The sequence below is a fragment of the Tetrao urogallus genome (assembly GCF_951394365.1).
Source record: "Tetrao urogallus genome assembly, chromosome: 2".
NCBI lineage: Eukaryota > Metazoa > Chordata > Aves > Galliformes > Phasianidae > Tetrao > Tetrao urogallus.
This window is the reverse complement of record NC_136814.1, coordinates 37730207-37745435: the sequence shown is the minus strand read 5'-3', so window position 1 is coordinate 37745435 and position 15229 is coordinate 37730207. Positions and strand designations below refer to the sequence as shown.

The 15229-nt window shown below is 41.5% G+C and overlaps 1 protein-coding gene across 1 annotated transcript in view; it reads right to left on the bottom strand.

Annotated features, from left to right (window-relative positions):
- Positions 1-14686, bottom strand: part of TARBP1 (tRNA guanosine 2 -O-methyltransferase TARBP1) — a gene marked incomplete at both ends in the record, with an annotated part of 35437 nt that extends 20751 nt beyond the window's left edge. The window contains 12 exons of the mRNA XM_079532767.1: positions 2300-2475; positions 2776-2872; positions 4423-4561; positions 6258-6347; positions 6686-6782; positions 7658-7793; positions 8424-8521; positions 9950-10002; positions 10528-10676; positions 11484-11553; positions 12743-12840; positions 13855-14686. Of these exons, the coding sequence (XP_079388893.1) occupies positions 2300-2475; positions 2776-2872; positions 4423-4561; positions 6258-6347; positions 6686-6782; positions 7658-7793; positions 8424-8521; positions 9950-10002; positions 10528-10676; positions 11484-11553; positions 12743-12840; positions 13855-14686 (2035 nt within the window). The remainder of the gene's footprint in view (positions 1-2299; positions 2476-2775; positions 2873-4422; positions 4562-6257; positions 6348-6685; positions 6783-7657; positions 7794-8423; positions 8522-9949; positions 10003-10527; positions 10677-11483; positions 11554-12742; positions 12841-13854) is intronic.
- Positions 14687-15229: the final 543 nt, after the last annotated feature.

Below are 15229 nucleotides of genomic sequence, written 5' to 3'. Positions count from 1 at the left end.
TATTACACAAAGAAAGGAGGTGCCCCTGGTAAAGCATACTTATCCACAAACACACTTAGATCTGAGTTCCGGAGGGTTTGGGCTAGCTGCAAATGAAAGCCAAATAAATAAAGTATCAATATGCACATGCAGCTACAAACCTCTGCACAACCATCCTGTTCTAAAGACAGAAGTCATTAGTTTCTGTATTCGGGCGAATTACTCAGAGGTTACATCTGTTGTTTTGGGTTTTTCTTGGCACTGACCTTCAATTACATTTAATGTAGCAACATTTTTGCAGATCTTCCAGAAGGTGAAAGTGTAACAAGATGCATTTCCAGAAGTTCCAAATCAATACTGAGCTTACCTTCAACACTCTACGTTAAAATAGCTTATTGGGCTGCATTTCTGATGCTTTATTTGCATAGAACCAGCAGATTAAATGTCACATTATTAACATCTCATCACTTTTTCTAAAAGTGATTTAAGCTTCACATCATTATAAAGCATTATGCAATTAAAAACAGAAATTCTTCAGATGAACACTTAATACAACAAAATCCATTTTGCTGTCAGTGGCTCTCTAACACTATTACAAACAACAAATAGCAAACAGCAGAAGCAGTGAAGTCTGCATAGATGCTAAGACCTCTGGAAAAACACTGCTGCTTTCAGGATGTGTCTAGCCCCGTTATAGCATTCCTAAGTAAAAAAATATTCAAATTGCTATTATTTTTGTTTTACAAGTTTATAAAATCCCTTTTTCCTTCCCTCCCATTTTCTCTTGTTCCCATAACTGCTCACCTCGTTTTTAATCAACTTAGCAGCTAAACTTCTGTATTCTGCAGCATTATATCCCACCCCCCAATACAGCCAGTTCACAACTCAAGAAACAAGATTTAGTACTTGTCTCTCCTGTGCAAGATGGAAAAACATTAAAATTATAGGAAATGATGTAGGAAAAGCAATCCTTGTTTATCTTAACACAAAATTACAAGTCCAACTCAAAAGGGTCCTGATCTATCGGGGCATTCAAAAGGAGGCAAACACCGTGATGCTCAGCCTTGCAACAGCTTAAGAACTCCGGCAGCAGAACATGAAATACTAAGTTGGGCATCTAAATTTCCAAAGAAGCAGCGACTGACTGCACCTACTTTAGAAAACACAGAGGCAGATAAAGAAATGATTTACAGAAGAAAATACTAAAAAACACGAACTGCAAAACTCACATAATTAGCACTCGACATTTCAAATAGCTGCAATTTTTTTGGAGGAGAGGGAGAAGGGAGCTGACTGTATAAAGCACTTAAAATAAGGTTTTGCATTTACTTCAGGTCTGCATTAAAACATCTTTACAAAATCTGGATGCAGAATACCAATCATTTTTCTCCCCATATTAGAGTGTAGATACTCAGACACTGCTCCAAAGATACTCTCATATTGCATTTTATAAATAAGACACTGAAAAATAATATGGAGAGGATGAAAAAATTCACCAAGATTCATCCTGTTCAAGTTCAGCATCCTAACCATGAAAATTATACTGCAATTCCTCACTCTCAGGAAGATACAGTCTGGTTACAAACTGACAAAGCTTTATCAGAAGGAGCTGTAAGGCTCCACAGTTGCTGGAGTCCATGGCTACAAGTTAAGATGTTCAGCCAGTGGCACAGGTCAAATCTGGACAGTCAGATGACCACACTTGTGCTTAGTGAGCATCTCTTCATCTTCCTGCTTTTAACCAGGACCAAGCTAAATGAAGTCAGTTGAGCATGCCAAGTGAAATGATACCAATTACTGTGAAATAATCAGGGACATCCTAATTTTTGCAGAACTGCGTAGCGTTAATTGAAGGAAAAGTATCTACCAGTCAACCATGGAAACAGTGTCTACCAGGATCACTTGATGTGCTCAGGGAAGGTCCACATGAACCCAGCGTAACTAAACAGGCTAGGCTGGATTTGTAAACTTATTTTTGAACTGTCTAAACAATTTGTGAAATCCACAGACTGGTAAAGAACAGGCCTAGATACTTGCAACGTGGGCTCATTCTCCATGTTTTAGATATCCACAAATCTAATGTAATGGATAACAAGTGCTTTTTGAGAAAGGTTCCACATTCTCAATTCCCAGTCCCTGGGGCACCTTCAGAAGAACTTCCGCAGGACTGAACCTAATTTCAACAAGGATATGTCAGATTTTAACATTTACCACTTCTAGGCTTGTATTAAATTGATAATAGTCTTAAAACATGGAAGTATCTTAGTTTTAGTTAGACTGTAATTAATATAAGACACAGTATACTGAAGATATCACTAACCATCTTGTGTATTGGAACATTTTAACGAACGGGTCTGCAATAACTTCAAGAGAAGCTGTAGGCTTTTATCTGTTTTCAGTGTTGGTATGTAAGCATTACTGCCAAGTTTCATCAAGACATCCAGAAGAGGGTTCAAGAAAGCCTCTAGTTCAATCCATTTTATGTTGCTTTTTCCACTACACAAAAACAAAAATTAAAAAGAAAGTCTTCTTCTGAGTATCTGCCTTAAGTGCTGAAGTCACTTATGGAAATAAATAGCCCATAGGTTTCCATGTCACTTAAAAAACTATGGAAATGTTACCCAGCCAGTATGTCTGCAGTTGTCTACAAACTGTTAAGTTGACCCAAAGTCCACAGGGAAAAGGGAAAAAAGGACAACTTGCTGATATGATCAGACTTCTATCAGACCTTTTGAGTGTCAGGGGATAACAAAAAAAAAGGAGAGATAAATGTAAGACAAGGTAGTTCATACTTACCTGGATTTATTCCTCATCTGTTCCACATCAGCAGCCAACAGAATCATTGTTGCAACAAGCTTAGCTTCAAACCAGTCAGGCATAGAGCAATTTTCTCCTGATCAAAGATATTTTAAGGTTTCCACAGCATTTAGAAAATAGCATCATATTAATTCAACAAACTATCAAAAGAACAACAACTAGTGTTAACAAGATTATTTTCTGCATTCTTTTTTCTATATACAAACCTCAAACTAGCATTTTCTTTTCTACACCTCACAGAAGTTGACCCTGTTTGCCTCTCTGCCAAAATCAATTTTAGAAAACGTGTTGTAGTAACAGACTCACAGCACACTTATCTATTGCTTCTAAAAGAACACTGCATACTCAATGAAGTTAAACAAGAATGTAATCTCATAATGCTTCCTCAGAAACATCAGCTGTTATTTTAACTAGCTAGAGATATATCAACTAAACTAAATATGTAACTAAAATATATAACTAATATATCGACTAGAACTAAAGCTATCATATCAGAAGAAAACTTTAAGAAGCTGAACTGAACTTTCCTTATTGAACATGTAATTGTACTTAGGGTAGCTTCAGGGTTTTTGGCTCCAGAAGTTCAGAAAGCAAAACAAACTTTGGAGGCTCGGTTCAAGCAGCTGGATGTGGCCCTTCCCCCTTCATAGAGCTGCTTATAAACTGAAATTCATATCAAATCAAAATAAAACAAACACCCCCTTTAAAAAGTGAAGCAGATGTATGCCACGGAATTGCAGATAGTACAGATAAAGTACTAGAACATTTCAGGCAGCAGAAAAGATCTGCTAAAGTCTTTTAATAAAGGGTTTACCCTGGAGAACTAATCAACAAAATTTCTTTGCAGCTTCACTGTATTATGATTAGACACTAAGTTTCTAGGCTGTGTAAAGCTTCTGAAGCTGTTTATCATAAGCCAATTCTGACCTAGCTTTTGTGTCTTCTGCAGGCCAGCATCAAAATGAGTGTCACACAAAGTTAGGCAGCATTCAAACCAATCAATCTGACACTCATTTCAATGTACCTGAAAGAAAACTGTGAAGAGAAGTTATGTAATAAATCAAACTGTGGTAGTGAGGAAAGAAGTCTCTTCAAAATTTACCTGCATATCTATACAGAGTACAAAGAACATTTCTTGGTAAAAATCACAGCTCATCTGCTTCTGGAAGGCGTGCAATGAACTGCATAACCACGATTCCAAATTCTCTCTCCATAAATATATGAGGTCATTTTACATTTTGCTGACAAATGCCATAGATTTTCCTTCAAGATTACCAGACGGGTATCCATCCAGATTTGTGTTTTCCTCTGCTGCCATACGGCAACATTTTCATGCATCCCCAGAAAAGTAACAAAAGAAGTCTAATGGACAAGCATCACCACAGCAATAAAACTGAGTATTAAGGCTTAGTTTTCAATTAATACTGTAGAACTATTTTTTATGATGAAAAAAACGAGATTAAAAAAATAGCTCAAATATTGTATTTAAGAATAAATGTCACAACTTGAGTAGAATTTGAATAGGTACAATATAAACAAGCTAATAACTCTTCTAAAAACCAAAATCTTTTTAAAATATTTTAATTATCATCAAAACTATTTTATATTAATAAATATTTAACTTACCTTCAGACACAGGTGTCTTTAGGTACTCTCTCACAAGACTGCTCACATACATACACAGTGATGAGATCTCCTGATGCTCAAAATCAGAGCACACTGACCTCCCAAAGCATCCGCCGTTCACTTGCAGCCAACTGCAAAGCTAAATTAAAACCAGTATGTTGCTATTTTACTCTGCTGACATCACCAAGATGACAGCAGTATGTTAAAGCACAGAAATATGAAGTGTTACATCAGCAAATACACACTGTAACAGGTCTACACTGGAGCTACCAAGAGGCTTAGCATGCTACAATCCACACAGAGAAATAGAGTCATTCAGAGCATCCACGAAGAGGACGTCATTGGTACCAACATAAGGGGAAAAAAAAAAAAAAAACTCTGAAATTTAAATAATGCTGGTAAAATCCCCTTGTCCCAGAAGAGGCTTCTGATCATCAACTGTTATCTAATGAAAATCGCATTGTTGTTTTACAAATTAAAAAAAAAAAATAAAAAATCAATGGGATAAGATGAATTGTACAGCACACATAACAGAACAATGCTGCAAAAACCTTCCATGGCTGCACAACCAGCCAAAGCTGTGGCTACTTACTCAGTTGCCTCTGGTATATCCTATATACAAAATGATTTCTTGGAGTAATTTTTCATAGAAATTTGCATCTTATGTACATACTTATCTTACAGACATATACCTAGAAATTCAAAATTCACAATCCCACTCTACATGCCAGGCATATTCTTCCCTCTGAGCTTACCCTGTTATTCCTGCCTGAGCTGTGTTTGCATACAAAGTGCAAATCAGAGGCAGCTCGTACATTTTTTGGCCCGCGTACTGGCCATACAGAGACTCACATTATCTCCAACAATACTCTCAGAATTAAGGGAAAGGGTGAACGTGCACCGTACTAGAAAACTATCACTCTTTAGTTTGTTCCATTAGATGAAATTTTACAAAAGCAAAGTTAAGGAGGAGGAAAAGAAAGCAGTCACAAAGATGATAACTTATATATAAATATTATATAGAAATAACTGCCTGGAGAGCCTGATAACCAAGAACAGCTTCAGCTATGGATGTTACACCCACGTGATATCCTTAATAAAAGCAGAGAGGAAAAGCCCAAGTCACGGCTCTGTGAATTCCATGGATGCCCTGCTTCGCACATTCTACTTTATGATACCAATGATTTAGAAGAGAGAGCATGGATCCCTGATGGGAGAGGTTACAGATACTGGCACAGGCTTACCAACTGTGAATTTAGTTGCTACTGTAATGGCAAACAAAGCAGAAGACTGGGGCTGCAATGACACAGAAAGCTCTCAAAGGACAGTATTCGGGGACCAAAAGACTCATAAGAACTGATTCTGATATGCATTTTGGTATGCAAAACTGCAATTTTACATGCAAAAACTGCAATACTAGATATTCTAGAGATTAAGAACAAGACCCAGTTGGTACACAGAAGCTCTGAAGAAATTAAAAAACACTTTGCCTCAAGAAAGACCTTTTTCTTCCTGCAGAAGTTCTCAATTCTGCAGAAGAGAGAGGTCATCTTCTCCCCTCCTATTACCTTTAACAGCTATGAGGATACAGCTTAAAATTCTTTAGCTTTGAATCTGCTGAGTATTTTTTTTGTATGGTTAGCATTAATGCTTCTATGGCATTAAAGGAAAATCAGCTTTCAAGCAAAATCCTTAGGACTCCACATCCAGAAAGCTCAGAATATGCCAACGCAAATGTTGCTAATTAGTTAAATATTACATAAGCAGTAATTAATCATGCATTTCTTTTGGTATTAAAATGCTTCAGTGAACATAAAAGTAGCTTTGGTTCTCACCTCCACCCATAACGTGGTATCTCTCCTCAGGGACTCCTCTGGTCTAAGGGACAAAAGAAAGCTGGCAACCTCTGGAAGAGACACTTTCTCCTGAAAAAGTGAATGAAAATTGTACATTATGTTGACAGCTATTCAATGTGTAACACCTACTTGATGATTCAGGAAGTTGCTCTCATCTGACAAATGTTGCCAAAGAAGGAAGTGATCTTTCCTTTCCACTGAACACACTTATTTTTGGCTCTTAGGAACCAACCTCACCCTTATTAAGGAATATAATTGAGTTCCTCCAGCATTAAAATTATACAATGGTTTGAGTTGGGAGGCACCATACAGATTAAATAGTCTCAACGCCTCTCTTCCTGAAATCTACCTGAAAACTAACAACTGGCTAAAAGAACTGTGCAAACAAAACAAAACCAAAACCTCACCACGTCTGTCAAATGCATGGCTGTTTGAAGAAGATAGCACTGAGCAGCTCCACGCAACAAAATCTGATGTGTAATCATGGTACACTGAAGGACATCTCTGCAAATAGGAAAAATATGTAAAAATATGTAGAACAAAACATTGAGGATGTTCAAAAGCATCTTATACTCGCTAATTACTATTTTCAATATGTTAGATTGTATTTAGCAACACATTCTACCAGATATAACACAATCACGGTATGCTCTCTGATTCGGGCAACCTGAAACAAAGAATCTCTATGGTCACATCAGTTCAAACTGATAAATGTTTGCACTTATTTCTCTGTCGGAGAAAGAAAATAAATATGCCATCAAATTCCTAAACTGCAGTGAAAGAAACTGAAGGAAATCCACTGCTCTCATCAGCAGATAGGTCTTGACTTTGTTCTTTGTAGCCTAAGGAATACTGATTAAAAGTAAAGTTTTATTGCAAAGTTTAAATTCACTTAGACTGGAGTAATCACTGACTTTTAACATGCCTTGAAAATGAACAAATGCCCTTACCAAACATCAGTAGATATAAGAACAAGGTGTGTGCTAAGAACTTAAGCTGGCCTTTTATTTACAGGTCTTTCAGACTCCAGTTTTGTGCTGGCTTTATAGCCTCCCCTACCATTACACAAGGTTTTAATCTAATTAAAAGATCAGTTAGAAAGTAGAGAAGACTAAGGAAAAACAATGCCAAAAAAAGAAGTGATGGCAATTGTCTGAAAACACTGTTTGCTTTTGATTTTTATTTTCTTTAAGTCATCCTGTGATATGAATATTTAGTTCATCAATTGCATTCTTCTGTGAATTAGACATAAAAGAGATGCAATCTTTCATTATCACGGAAACCAGATCATCCCAGAAATAAGAGATGAATTAAATCCTGGCTCTAGGTGTTCAGTAAATATCCTTACAAGAAGACTGCAAGAACAAAGTGTGTTTTACCTTAAAGCATGAAGTCCATCAGTGCCCAGTACTTTACATGCAGGGATGTATGCTAGAGCCATAGAAAGAAACAAAATGGGAACAGCGCACCAATGCCGATTTGTCATCTTCTGAATAAACTTTAACAGGAAACCACCTTAAAATAAAAGTAAACAAAATAAATCAAGTGTGATTTCCTGCTCTCAAATGCGTTTAAATGAGAAGGACTCAGAGGAAGAACATTAGCATCCCAGAGATCTTTCTGCATCAACCTCACAATGAAAGAACCCTTATTCAACTTCTTCTTTAGCGCTCTGACTGGTTCTTTTGAACACCCCACTACACAGACTGTGACCAGAAAGGTCTGGCACATTGTTTGTTTTGGTAACTCAACCTAACAAGCCAAAGAATCCACACCACAGAATGTCACAGTTCTGAAGATTTCTTTGAATAGTGCTGCATTAGCCAAACTGCAAAAAGCTCTTAACCTTCAGAACTGAGGTTTATCTTTTTTTCTTCTAATAAAATAAAGTAAGCGTGCTTCAGTTTTCCTTAAAACAATTTTGTAGCCTGTTATAGCAGTCCCTCAAAATCTTTGAGGAATTCTCTCTTCAAAAGTGGAAATTCCACTGTCAAAATGAGAACTACTACTTCTTTCCCCTCAAGTAATGTGGAAAAACTGTGGCAAATGCACACACAGGATATGGAAAGTGGGTCTGTAGTTTTAATTTGACTTCTTAAAATAAAAAAAAAAAAAAAAAAAAGAAGAGGTGAAAAGGAAACTTACCTTTTTCTTCTTCTGGAAGAAGCATCAGATAAGTAGCCAAAAATTTCTGCAGCCTCATTCCCAAAGGAGGACAGGCTCCCATTAGCTGACTTGGTGTCCTGTTGGGTTTTAAATAGGAAATACACAACTGTCGTGTTAGCAGCTACAAGTAGGACTGACCCTAAACAAAAATAAAATGCAGCTCAGAGGTAAATTCACTACAGAGACTGTTCCAACAGGGCACTGAGATGGAGTGCATCATCCTGCTCCCTCCACTTTGCCCAGTGTTTCAACAGCATCTGGCAAATACAGAGAGGATGAAGAAAGTTACTGAAATGCCAATCTGCCTGGACACCTCCAAGCACACAGTATGTATCAGCATACTCAAGCATTCAAGCACAGCCTCTCGTTACTCAAGGCTGGGATCATCCTGTGTTAAGCTCACATTAAGAAATGGCACTGTGGATTCAACACTGTGCCTGCACACATGATATGCGACAAGTCTTTGGGTAAAACAGGTCAGCAAGGCCCGTGGAACAAAATCAGAAAATTCTCTGAACAACTCGCAGTGAGGATTAGAACGGTCTGATCTGGAAAACAGCAAAGACAAATGACCTCCACAACAGCAAAAGACAGAAGGGATTTCCCTCCTGAATAGAGCATAAACAAAACTACTGACCAGCACAAAAAGTTTTGAGAAAAGATGCAAGAAGTTTTCCGTGAGAGAAACAGATAAAGCATATATAAAGACTCAAAAACCTGCCAACCAAGGATTAGCACAAGGCAATCACAAAATTCTACAGTTTTCTCTCCTACAGCTTGGCATCAACCCAAACAGCTTTGTATATTCCTGGTAAAATCAAACACGTACTTCTCCTCTACTTTCAGCAATATCCCAACATATGTTTTACCAGAAGTACAGAAGCTAAGACAGAAGACTCATGGATTAATCTAGCACCATTTTAGATCACCAGCTGACTGTTCTTCACCCAAGTAATTTCAACTGGCAAAAAGTGCTTTCAGCATGTTATTTCCCATTCTCGGCACTCCCCCTGTAACTAACACAAAGAATTTAAGGTCATCAGTAGCTTGAAGGTATCGCAATTCAGAACCCTTCCAATTTTCATCTGTTTGGTTTTTTTGTTTTTCTTTTTTAATATTTATACCAAAGGAGGTCACTGTCATCTCCTGACCTCAAATAATCTGCTGTACTTTGGAAAAAAAATTCTATCAGTTATGAATTTGCAACACCTTCCGAACATGATTTAAGAAAAATAAAAGACAGCCATAGCCATTCCAGTCATTTACAATGCCTCACTTGATTTCCAGGTGTTAACTGGGACCTTATGGCAACCCTATGTTGCTGAAATTGAACCTGCTTCATCTTACAGCCACCCATCTTTCCTGAAATTCTTTACCCATGAGTTTAGTAAACACCATTTACTTATTAATGTTTTTTTCTTTACCCAAGATTTTGCTAACATGCTGAAATGAGTATTATTAGGACAATTCCAATAAACACTGCATTTAATAAATCAGTGGCTTACCTACTATAAAGGGAACTTTCTGAGAGGGCATCCATTAATGGTCCAATAATAAACTGAGAAAAGAAGAACAACACTGGCTAACTGTATACTTACAAAGCACTAATAGATAGAGACAAACTAGGATTACTTCATTTCATTTAAGAAGTAGAGACAGAGAGCCAGAATCCTTAAGTAGGAGATGTTGCACGCAGACTTGACTAAGTTCACTTTTTATTCTGTTCAGCCAATTAATAATGATTAATAATTTTGGGGAGGGCCAAGGTCTGTGGAAATCTGAAGCACCAACCCTTCTCCTGCTAATTTAACTTCTGATAGAAGTTTCAATACAATGGTAACTTTAGAGAACATTAGCCTGAAACGTGAATGAATGACTGCACATAAAAATGCACTCCTCTCTAGCCAAGCCATTTAACAAGTGATATTATATTTGACACCAATTAAAAATATAGCTGTCATTCACATAAGAGGGTATTTATACAGAATGTATTTAATTGAAAAGCTACTGAGGCAACTGGTGTTACAACACATTAGAGGTTAGAACATCTGCTTAATCAGGCAAGTAATGCCAAGCCTCCTACCTCTGAAAAACCAAGCGAATTTGGAAGATGCTTTGTTTCATAAAGCTCCAAAAAATGAAGAACTCCTTCCTTTGTCAGTGATTTATTCTCACTCTCAAACATTCTTTTATAGATGCACATGTGCCACGATGGGTGAAACAACCAACAACCTGTTACAACAGCAAATTCTTCTAAATTAACGTAGAATCGACAGTGACACACCAGCATACTCCTTAACCAACTCCATGTTTTAAGGAAGTGTATTAAATACACAACATATTGACACTCTGGATAACACACAATGGATTTCAAAAAGACTATTACAGCTATTAGCTTTATAAAAATGCCTTACTAAATCCCCTAGGCAAAAAATATATTAGCATGATTCCCAAAATTTATTCCAAGCTTCATCAGTCACAAATGAAAATGACTACAAAACAGAAGAAACCATGTTTCATCCTTTTTATTACAAGTCTTCTTGTCCAAATATTGTACTTGCCTGCAACACTTTCTCATTTGCCATTATTCTACTTTAAAAATCTGGGAACTTGAACTTCCACCACTTTGCACTAATTAGACTAGCCCCATTTTGCCCTGTAGCAAATCCCACCACATTGCTGGCTCCTTTTATTCATTCTCTTTCCTCTTCCACTGAGGCTTTCTTTTCACCCTCCTCTTTCTACAGAGTTGCACAGGTGACTTGTAAGATCTACCTTAAGAATTCCTGACTTTGTTTTGTTTTCACAATAGCTCAAGTAAAACAAAATACAGCAGGAAAGGACCTTTTAATTAGGTTTAGTGGCATGAGGAATTAACATGCAATTTTGTCATATGGTAGGATTTCTTGTTGTTGCACCACAGAGCAGAAAAGCACCATCTATAAAACTTAGCAAAGAGCTGTTATAACAACATCAAAGAAAAAAAATGAGACTTAATTGCCTTACATTCATGAGATGTTTCAGAAAATGATGTCTTACCTTTTTCTCCTGATATAGCAAGCTCATATAAACTGTTTAATTTAGGTAATACTGGCTTTATGACATGGATCTGAAACATAAATCAGATGCAACATAAGTAGTCTGTTTATTACTCAAACCTAAGAATCAGCACTTAGACATGGGGTGGAACTTACTGTCAATACACTAACACAGCAATTGACAATACAAACAATGCCTGTGCAACTGATCCCAGGGCTGGTACATAGCACTGAATTACAGTCTGCCACTCAAGATGAACTGATGCTGCTCCCCACTACTGTATCTTCAAAACAAGACTTCCCAACAAACAACTATCCCATTCATCAAGTTATAATGTGAAGGTTTCAGATAGAAGAGCACAAAACTCTAAAGACAACCATTTTGATAAATACTATTTCACTCAGCTACAGGAAAATAATAAATAGTGTAAAATAAGTAAGCTACAAAGAGATGGTCACAACTGACTATTGCCATAACATCACACAACTGCAGAGGCCTCCTTCTATCCAGTACTCTGAGTCCAGAACAGAATTACTTCTGCTCAAGTTCACAAAGTACTTTACTACAGAGACATAGCGCCCTCTACTGAGAAGAAGTTATCAAGCGCAGCAGCCTGATTTGCACAATGGAACAGGTTAGCCATGGTCCTGAAACAACTTACAGCCCAGGTTTCCCTTTCTTAGTTCAGTCCAGAGCTTTAACAGAATTCTTTCACAGTTGGAATAAATTCTAGAATTTTCCTCTAAATAAATCACACTTGCTGTATTTCAGATACTGTATAATCAAAGAATATTATGATGTTATAATCACAAAATAAACAAGAGAGTTAGGCAAAGCAGACTATGATAACAAAAGAGAATAAACAGAAAGCTTACCCCTATCCTGGGCTCGCTCACAAAACACAAAAATCTCCAGAAGAGATCCTTCTCCACTGGTAGCCAGCTCTTAAATAGGTCTAGGAGGGGTGGAGCCTGGCTCCACCCCTTCCTGCAGTACAGGTGAATTGCCTTCACCTGTGCTCCTCTGGCTGACCCATGGCTCACCTCAGGTGATCAATCAGAGGTTCAGGCCCTGACTCAGCAGTTCCCATACAGATACTCAAAACAAGAGGCCCGTTAACATTTAGATACCTTCCAACAAATATTTAAAAAAAAAAAAAAACATCAAAAACAGAACCAAAGAAAACCTATAGTATATGTGCCAAAAGAAACCTATCACATACAAACTATGGTTAAGCACAGGTTCTGAGGCATCCTCACCTGGTTTCCTTCCAAAGTTTCCATTATCAAAATGTAAGTTTCCCAGAACTGCAGGAGTTTCTCATCCTCCTCAGCAGACCACCAAAACAGACTTGATTCTAAAAGCAACAAAAACATATAATCAGGCACAGTTCCTCTGGAATCCATCCTGCAAAAGATTAAATTCAACATCCTAAGATGGAAAGAGAGCCTTTCTTCACCCCAGCTTCTACAGAATTCAGTTTTAAATGATTGAGGCCACCACAACAAACTCTACAAGCCCACAAGCCTTTGGTGATAATTCCCATGTGACTGGTAGAACATATCCAAGTGGTCTTGCAGGCTGAGAACAAGCAGGACACAGCATACCTCAGCACCCTGAGGTGTATTAGAGGAGGGTTAAAAAAGTGACCCAAGGGATGGAACACCTTCTCTGCAAGGAGGGGATGAGAGAGCTGGGGCTGTTCAGCCTGGAAAAGAGAAGGCTCCAAGGAGGACTGAGAGCACTCCAAGGGGGCTATAAGAAGGGGACAGCCTCTTTAGCAAGGTCTGTTCTGACAGAACAAGGGGAAATGGTTTCAAACGAAAAGAGTGGAGATCTGGGTTGGATACAGAGCTTTTTACAGTGAGGGTAGTGAGTCACTGGCACAGGTTGCCCAGAGAGGTGGTGAATGCCCCAGCCCTGGATACATCCAAGGTCAGGCTGCAGGGGGCCCCGAGCACCCTGACCTAGCAGTAGGGGCCCTTGTTCACTGCATGGCAGTTGGACGAGGTGGTCTTAGAAGGTCCTTTCCAACTCAAACGACTTTACAAGTCCACAATCCCATCAGTCCAACACAAACCAGGGTCTGGGACTCACCCGATCCAGCCCAACCACTCTACGACAACGATTAAAGTCGGTCGGTGTGAGTCTCAAGCACCTCATTAAGCACTCTGACCCTTCTGAAGTTGTGCTAGTTCTGCAACAGGGGCTCGGGAGGACGTCCTGCTCTTCCACACAGACATAATCTTAGGGCCCAGCCCTGCCCAGCCGCCCCTCACCACCTCAGTTTCCCGAAGAGAGGCAGGGCCGAAGGAGAGGGACGAAGGCCCTATATTGCCGGCTCGCACAGACTCTGAACACGGGGCCGTACCGTCCGGGCCATCCGAAGGGCAGCGCAGGCAGGCGGCCTGACCGCCGCTGAGGTCCACGGCACGCTTCAGCAGGTAGCGGGCCCTCTTCCGACACAGCCCGTCCCGCTCGGTCAGCCCCTCCTGCACCAGCCGCCAGAAGCGAGGACACAGCCGCGCATCCGCCGCCGCCCCCGGGCCCCGCGGCGGCAGCAGCGCGTCGGCCAGCGCGCTCAGCGCCAGCAGCGCCCGCCCGGCCCGCGGCGCCGGGCCGCCACCCAGCAGCCCGTCCCACACGCGTCTGAACGCCGGCCCGTTGCCGCCCAGCGCCGGCAGCAGCCGCCCGGCCACCAGCGCGGCCGCCGCCTCGCCTTCGCCCTCCTCGCGCACCAGCGCCAGCGCGACCGCCGCGCAGCGCGCCACCAGCGCCGGCTCCTCCAGCAGCGGCGCCGCCGCCGCCAGCGCTTCCACCGCCGCCTCCGCGCCCGGCCCGCCGCCCGCCAGCTCGGCCAGCGCGTCGCGGGCCAGACGGGCGGCCAGCGGCGCTCCGCAGAGCTGCACGCAGTACCGCAGCGCGCCCCGCGCCGCCCGACCCAGCCGAAGCCGCTCCGCGCCTCCCGCCGCCCCCTCCCCGAGGCGCAGCAGCGGCCGGCACCGCTCCAGCGCCACCTCCCAGGCGGCCCGCCGCACCGCCTCGCCTTCCGCCTCTCCCCGCGGCCCGCCGGCGGCCAGGCGCTGGAGCAGGAGGCGCAGCGCCTCCGCGCGATCGGCGGAGAGCGGCGCGCACACGGCCCGCAGCAGCTCGCCGGGATCCCCGCCGCGGGCGAGCAACGCGTCGGCCAGCACCACCTCCATCGCGGGCGGGGGAGCCTCTCTGCACTCTGCGCAGGCGCGGGCGGGGCCCAGCAGGCGGTGTGCGCCGCTCCCGATGGCCGCGCCCAGCTGAGGACTGAGGGGAGGGGCGGTATCCCCGTGGGTCGGGGCGGCTTGCCAGTCAAGTCGATACCAAGTGCGGCTGTCGACCTGTCCCCACTGTGCTCGCTAACCCTGTCCGTCATTGCCACGTCTCCACCTTTCTTGAACATCGCTGACACTGACTCCGCCACCTCCCTCGGCAGCCTGTGCAAATGCTTCACTACTGAGAAGAAAAAATTCCTAATATTCAACCTAAACCTCCCCTGGTGCCCATTGAGCCCATTACTTCTCGTCCTATTGCAGTTACCTGGCAGAAGAGGCCAAACTCCACCTCACCACAGCCTCCTTCCAGGGAGCTCTCCCCTGAGCCTGCTCTTCTCCAGACTGAACAACCCCAATTCTCTCAGCTGCTCCCCATTGACTTCTGTTCCAGGCCCTCACCAATTTTGTTGCCCTTCTCTGGACACACTCCAGGCCCTCAAT